General features: G+C 30.8%; 1 protein-coding gene across 2 annotated transcripts in view; it reads left to right on the top strand.

Annotated features, from left to right (window-relative positions):
• LOC117122925 overlaps window positions 1-7,876 on the top strand; it is a 13,187-nt gene that overhangs the window by 3,273 nt on the left and 2,038 nt on the right. Inside the window, exons 2-7 of one of the 2 annotated variants that reach the window (XM_033268703.1) lie at window positions 1,133-1,240; window positions 3,708-3,780; window positions 4,507-5,041; window positions 5,188-5,223; window positions 5,732-5,752; window positions 6,194-6,260. In XM_033268703.1, coding sequence (XP_033124594.1) covers window positions 4,507-5,041; window positions 5,188-5,223; window positions 5,732-5,752; window positions 6,194-6,260 — 659 coding nt within the window. In that variant the 5' untranslated portion in view covers window positions 1,133-1,240; window positions 3,708-3,780. Of the gene's footprint in view, window positions 1-1,132; window positions 1,241-3,704; window positions 3,781-4,506; window positions 5,042-5,187; window positions 5,224-5,731; window positions 5,753-6,193; window positions 6,261-7,876 lie in introns of both variants that reach the window. The other variant, XM_033268702.1, reaches the window with a different exon arrangement.

The raw sequence follows: 7,876 nt of genomic DNA, 5'->3' as shown, positions 1-7,876 counted from the left end.
GCAAACAAACTTAAAAGCTGCATCGGCAAACATATATAAAAATATAAACTCTTGAGACGAGAAAAGTTCGTGTACTCAATAAACTACTTTAGACAATACACTAGACACATCTCAAGTTACATATATTATAAATATATACATATATACACACATATATACATACATATACATATATATATATATACATATAAACATACACACACAATATCAACACAAAATACAGACACAGAAAGATATTCATACTCAATATATATATATATATTATATATATATATATATACATATAAATATATACACATATACATGTATACATACATATACACATATATATATATATACATATATACATATTCACATATACATACATATATACATATTCACATACACATACATATATATATACACACACATGTATATATACATATATATACATATATATACATATATACATATAAATACATACATATACATATACATATACATATACATATACATATACATATACATGTACATATATACATATACATATACATATATATATATACATATACATATATATATACATATACATATATATATATACATATCCATATATACACACATATATATATATATATATATATTTATATATATATATATATATAATGGTGTATTACATTGAAACTTTATCAACTTCTTTTATTTATGGATTTGATTTATTGATTGTTACCTTGGTCAGCAATGAAAAATCTCAAAATGCGGAAAACGGAGACAAAGTTGATTTTTACACATCTGTATTCATCAGCATTGAATTATTGTACGCTATACATTATTTAGATATTAGAATATTTCAATCTAAATAGAATATTCTGCCTCATTGGCCCTTCATAGTAGATCTTCTTCACTGGTGGTTGTGGAATAGTACAACATGCAGTCATTTCGAAGATGGGTTTTTCCATGAAAAAATAAACAATAAACAATAAATATTTCACAACTCATCCTGAAAGGGTTTCTATCATTTTCATTATTATCCTGTAAAAAAAATCATGGTAAACATTTTTATATCCACTATATTTCTAAGCTCCAGTATATATTTTTATGGTACTTAAAAATGGTGAGTAAGTTACATTTAAAATTGATTATTTTTTTTCAGGGAAAAATACACCTGTACTGTTAACGCCCATATCCAGAACATTCGACCCGGCTGCGGCGGCCATTGAGAAAGTTAAGTACTGCACTCAAAAGAAGTAAAGAATTAACGGTATGTTTTGGATTTTAAAAAATATGGCACTTTATGCGACTAACTGCCATTTTCATGGCTAAACCATAGCGTTATAATGTTTAATAAATTGAATTGAAATACTATAGTTAATACTTCAATATAGGCTACATTTCATTTTATAGACCACATTCATGTTGTTACACGAAGATCTGTTACGTTAACCCAACTCCAAGGTGGGCCTAAGCCCACATCGATATTGTCTAGGAGGTATTAAATAAAGAGTAATACATCACTCTATCATATTTACTTAAGCCTGTTCATCATAATACATGTTAACATTTACAGTGTTTATTGTTTCGATTTGCAGTGTAGATTTCCCCTTTTATTTGACGTATGAGCATAGCATTTAGACCAGGCTATAATTGAGATAGGTGCCACTTGGAGAGGTAGAAATTCTCATATGGTTTTTCTAGACCAGTTTTTTATGGGGAATCAGAATATGTGAGGTAAAAGGGGTGTAACCTGAGAACTTTCGCGTGAGGGCGCTTTTTCAAAATGGCCGCAAAAATCCAATAAACTACATATATATTGGTAAAATAAGCACAAAAGAGGTAGGTTTAACCAACTTTTGAATATGTAATGATAGGAGTAAATTATAACTAGCTAAAGTTATTGATGTGAAGATTTCGGAAGGCAATTGAGGGCGCTTTTTAAAATGGCCGCCAAAATTAAATAACAACTTAACAGCAGCTTCAGCTAGTACCCTTTATAAATTTGTTTAATTTACAAAACATGAACGTAATAACTGCTGTTGACTTTTTAAACCGAAAATAACATATTTTAGGGGCGTGAGCTAACTCATTTTTGAAAATGTAAGTAAAATTTCCCCCTTATATTATTAGCCCTTTTCTGTTTTGAAGAATGGAAAATATCACCAGAATCCTAAAAAAATTCCAGCTTCCTTACAAATATCCGGTTGCTTTTTTTAAAAATTATTTCTGTGTGCTATACAAGGTATTCCAGACAACTACCATAATTTTCATGTATGAAGAAGGCATCAATTCATTTACTACATTTTGTCCTGTAGTGTTTAACAGCTTATGTTGAGCAATAATCTTCAGGTATCGCTTTTATCACTGCAATCTGAAAGTCTTCGTATTTATCGTATGAACAATTCTTGGACTTCCACAGGAATTTGTTCATTCTATCTGTTCCATTAACTATTTTTATTGACAGTCATTTACCTCTGCTTATTTTCATTCTTGAACGATTAAGTTTGTTAAGTATCGATATTGCAGTCGCTGCTACTGTATATCTTATTTTATGACAATGGAGAGGGTCATTCTAGACACAAACACTGGCAAATACCGAAAGTTGTTCAAATTAAGTGACATTAACTTTCACCAGAGAAGAAATCATCCCTTATTGGATCTCGTGCTTCTGAGTCAAAGGCAAAGTTTTGTTGACACGTTCTGCAACATTAAAGTTTTAGATGTTCTGTCACAAAAGATGTATGTGGAACTTGAAGACTGCGGCATGGAGTTAAGGGGAAAAGTGTAAATCAAGCAAGATGTGAAATGTTCAATAGAGGCAACAAGATCAGACATATCATTGCTACCACCATGTTTGCAAGCAGACCCTTGAGCACTTGAGCAAATTTTAATCGCTAAAGAAAATTAAGCAGACGTATGATTTGGTCAATAAAAATAGTATTCACAACAGATGGAATGATCAACTGAAGCAAAAAATGATTGTGACAGTGATGCCCATGGACGTCCAAGAACTGATTATAATAAAGACGAAGACTTTCATATTGCAGTGATATTAGCAATACATGAAGATTAGCTCAACATAGGGTTACACAGTAAAGGACAATTATGTAATAAATGAATGAATGCCTTTATTGGTAGTTATTTGTGTGGTCCTCTGGAATACCTTGTGTTTTTATGAAAGACAAAACTGGAAACTGGAATTTTTTTTAGGATTCTGGTGATATTTTCCATTCTTCAAAACAGAAAAGGGCTAATATAAGGGGGCATTTTTTCCATTTCCAAAAGTGAGTTAGCTTACCACCCTAAAATATGTTATTTTGGGTTTAAAAAGTCAACAGCAGTTATTTCATTCATGATTTGTAAATTACACAAATTTATTTAGGGTATTGAAGCTGCTGTTAAGTTGTTCTTTAATTTTGGCGGCCATTTTAAAAAGCGCCCTCTCGCGAAAGTTCTCAGGTTACGCCCCTTTTACCTCACATATTCTGATTCCCCATAAAAATCTGGTCTAGAAAAACCATATGAGAATTTCTACCTCTCCAAGTGTCACCTATCTCAATTATAGCCTGGTCTAATTATCATCATTGTTATTTTTATTATTATTCTTATTTATTGCTATTTATAATATTAAGCTTACTGTATATCGTGTGTAGGCGTACATGAGCCTGTTTTGAATAAGCCTAAGAAAATGATGAGAGCTAAATATTCATTCAATTTTTTTTTTGGGAAAGAAGTTAGAAAACTTGTCATCAAATTTGGTTGGTACGGCGTTGAGCATAAAGAAGTTGTTTTATTCCATTTTCCAAGGTAAAGACCCCCTTCATGTATACTCATTTGTATGTATACTCATTGTATGATGATATAAATGTAAAGCATTTCATATTAAACAATAACAATTTTGGTTATACCGTACTAACAAATATTTTAGTTGCTATTTATTGTGAAATAGCTCATACAACATATAGCTTTATAAATTATAATTCTATGTTTTAATTCTTTTTTAAGGGTCTCAGCTTAAAAGAATTATTTGAGTTCCCTTTTCCTTAAATTTGAATTAATTTGAACAAGAAATGTACTTTTGCACTTCATGTCTGAATAATACTGATAATAATTTAAACTGATATAATGAACGCCTCTGTGTACATTAAAAAGAAACGGGGTAGGAGTCAAGTATAAGAGAAAATTAACACTAATCCAACAAATGCATCTATAGGTAATTCCTATATTTGCAGTAGTAGTAGGTGATGGAAGGGGATGGTGTATAAGGCGATCTGAATTTTTTGGATGGAACCTAATGACATAGGCCACTTACAAAATGAATTATTGCAATGAGACATTTTTAATACATTATGCAATCCACGTATTTTAAAGCTCGTTCTGGCGTCTAAACATTATGTTTTAATTCTTTATCCACCAATTTGTATTCACACTGTTAATTATAAACACTTCCTCATAGGTAATGATAGTATAATAGAAAATTTCACACAAATATTACTATTGTATTCTTAAAATAAATATACAATTGATTTTCAGATGACAGAAAACGATGTTACTGATACTAAATATCGGGGTATGATCTGTCAATTTGGCAGTCTCTTCGACGGCGAAAATTTACTTCGGCTGAAATTCCTACTGTACGAGAGCCTTCCAATATCTGTCCTGGATAAAAAGGACATCACAGGAGTCGCTCTTATCGATAAACTGGACCAAAGTGGTAAAATCAAGTATAACGATGTAAGTCTCCTAACTGAGATAGGCGACTTGATAGAAGTAGAAGACGTGAAAAAACTGATCAGCGAATACTCTATAAAAGTCCGTCAAGTTAACAGGCCTATGAATGCCTGTCATCTAAGCCCGATTCGCAAAGCGTTATTTAAAACATTATTGGCTTGTACCGATGCCGATATAGAATGTCTGGCTGTAATGTACAAATTGACCAGCGGCAGATTCACGAAGAGATGGGGCCTTTTTTTTTATTTGGAAACACACATTTGGCCGAATAAACCGATGCAAACAAATTTGAAAGAACTTCATGCTAGTGTTAACGCAAAAGCTAAAGTATTCCTAGGTTTGTATAACACAATGTTATTTTAATTCTCTATGGACCCATAAAGGCACGTTGTCGACTCGTAAACATAATTAATCTTATTAAAGTTTGTTTATTCAAAAGTTTATTCAAAAGTATTTAACACATTTTAAACCATTTTATTCTAGTGGGTGTATTAGACGGTCCAGTAGCTGATGACGTAGGTAAACAAACTTTTTATTATAATAATTTAATAATAATAATAATAATACAATAATAATAATAATAGTAACAATAATAATAACAATAATAATAATAGTAATAATAATGAATAAATAAATATAATAATAATAAATACCGTAACAATAATAACAATAATTATAGTCGTCATCCTCATCATCACCACCCCCACCACCACTACCACCACAATCATCATTAGAGATATTTTAATAAGCGTCATGGCGCTAACTCAAAAATGGCAATGCATTGATGTTTCATACCAATTGACAGTAAACAACTGACTTCTGATGAACTGAATAACTCTAACGGTTTATCTAGTCAAATATTCTTGTGTGCGAAACATGTATTTCAAGATAAATACACACGTGTTACACCACTTGATAATATGTAAGCACTTTTATCGACGTATTTAATTAAGTCTCTACATATTTACATGAACTGCAGCACATACCGGTATTTGATCGCTTACAGTTGTTTTATTTCTATTTTCAGGAGACGGTCGCATCCAAGGAGGTATTTTGAGTTCTTTTATATCACAGTGCCTAATTTTGATAATACCACCTCATGAGAAAAAATAATAACTAAATTTCATAATTTAATGTTTCGCTGTGCATTACAATCTTGTATTTAAGACGCTTTCGTTTCAGTCTCACCCAGCTACAACCATGTCTGGGAGTAGGCCTATACCTAGGGTATTATTCAAGATTCTCATCCGCTTCAAACCACACAAAACTGGTGATAATATTATGGGCTCTAGGGTCTAAAAAAGAATTTGTTAAAATAATAGAAATCGAAGTAACTCGTTGGTAGGTAATTTATTCCCCATGTGTGCATGTTGAAAGTATTGCTGTTCAAAAGCTATAGTTAAGACACACGGTATATAATTGGCCTACTAACAAGTGCTCCCAAGTTCCTAAACGTTATTGACAATTCCCAATATTATTCTCATTACAGCCGATAATGCTGCATCCTCCTCCGATGAAAATATTAACAGCATGCAAAACAACCCTAATGGATCTGGGTAATATCATGCAAGTATTTATTTTTTACAGTAAAGATGCTTTTTTTTCATCATTACGAGATACATACATACATACATACATACATACATATATATATATATATATACATACATACATACATACATACATACATACATACATACATACATACATACATACATACATACATACATACATACATACATACATACATACATACATACATACATACATACATACATACATACATACATACATACATACATACATACATACATACATACATACATACATACATACATACATACATACATACATACATACATACATACATACATACATACATACATACATACATACATACATACATACATACATACATACATACATACATACATACATACATACATACATACATACATACATACATACATACATACATACATACATACATACATACATACATACATACATACATACATACATACATACATACATACATACATACATACATACATACATACATACATACATACATACATACATACATACATACATACATACATACATACATACATACATACATACATACATACATACATACATACATACATACATACATACATACATACATACATACATACATACATACATACATACATACATACATACATACATACATACATACATACATACATACATACATACATACATACATACATACATACATACATACATACATACATACATACATACATACATACATACATACATACATACATACATACATACATACATACATACATACATACATACATACATACATACATACATACATACATACATACATACATACATACATACATACATACATACATACATACATACATACATACATACATACATACATACATACATACATACATACATACATAGAGAGAGAGAGAGAGAGAGAGAGAGAGTAATAAAACGCATAAAGCAAAAGTGTAGAGTAGCCGTAACTTTTAATGGTAAAAAACACAAACGATTTCGGGCATCGCCCTTCATCAGGTGGTACAGATAAAAAATATAGCGAGTAAAAATATATATATAAAACGAGGTTCAACAGTAGCTTTGATTAGACATTTTATTACCACTTAGTTTCGTTTGACCCAACTAATTGAACCCTTTGAATTACCGCTCTGGCTTTCTGCGCATGCTCAGCTTATCTCAATCAATTGTATTTATGTTTTTTTAGTCATTAGGCAATTTTATCTGAAGAGTGTCACACCATGTGTGTGGTACGAAACTAGGTAGTAATAAAATGTCTTAATCAAAGCTACGGTGAACCTCGCTTTTTATTTATTTACATCCGCTCCGGTCTACCATTGAGCACTCTGCTTGTAATACTTGCGATAGTTTATTTTAGTTTTATATATATATATATATATATATATATATATATATACATACAGACCACCTAAACTTGATACATTATTAAGAATATCTAATTTAGCCGTACTTTTCTCACGGCGCCTAAAACAACTTCACTCCCTAAGCCTCATAAAATGATTTTGTGTATTATACACCGTTACATCCTGTAATCGAGATACTTGCTGTTGGATGGGAAAGAAATAAAACGAATATCTGTCTCTTA

The sequence above is a fragment of the Anneissia japonica genome, unplaced genomic scaffold (assembly GCF_011630105.1).
Source record: "Anneissia japonica isolate Jap-2015-1 unplaced genomic scaffold, ASM1163010v1 scaffold2227_len217889_cov164, whole genome shotgun sequence".
Lineage (NCBI taxonomy): Eukaryota > Metazoa > Echinodermata > Crinoidea > Comatulida > Comatulidae > Anneissia > Anneissia japonica.
Note: the sequence above shows the minus strand (reverse complement) of the source record. Positions and strands in the feature narration are given on the sequence as shown.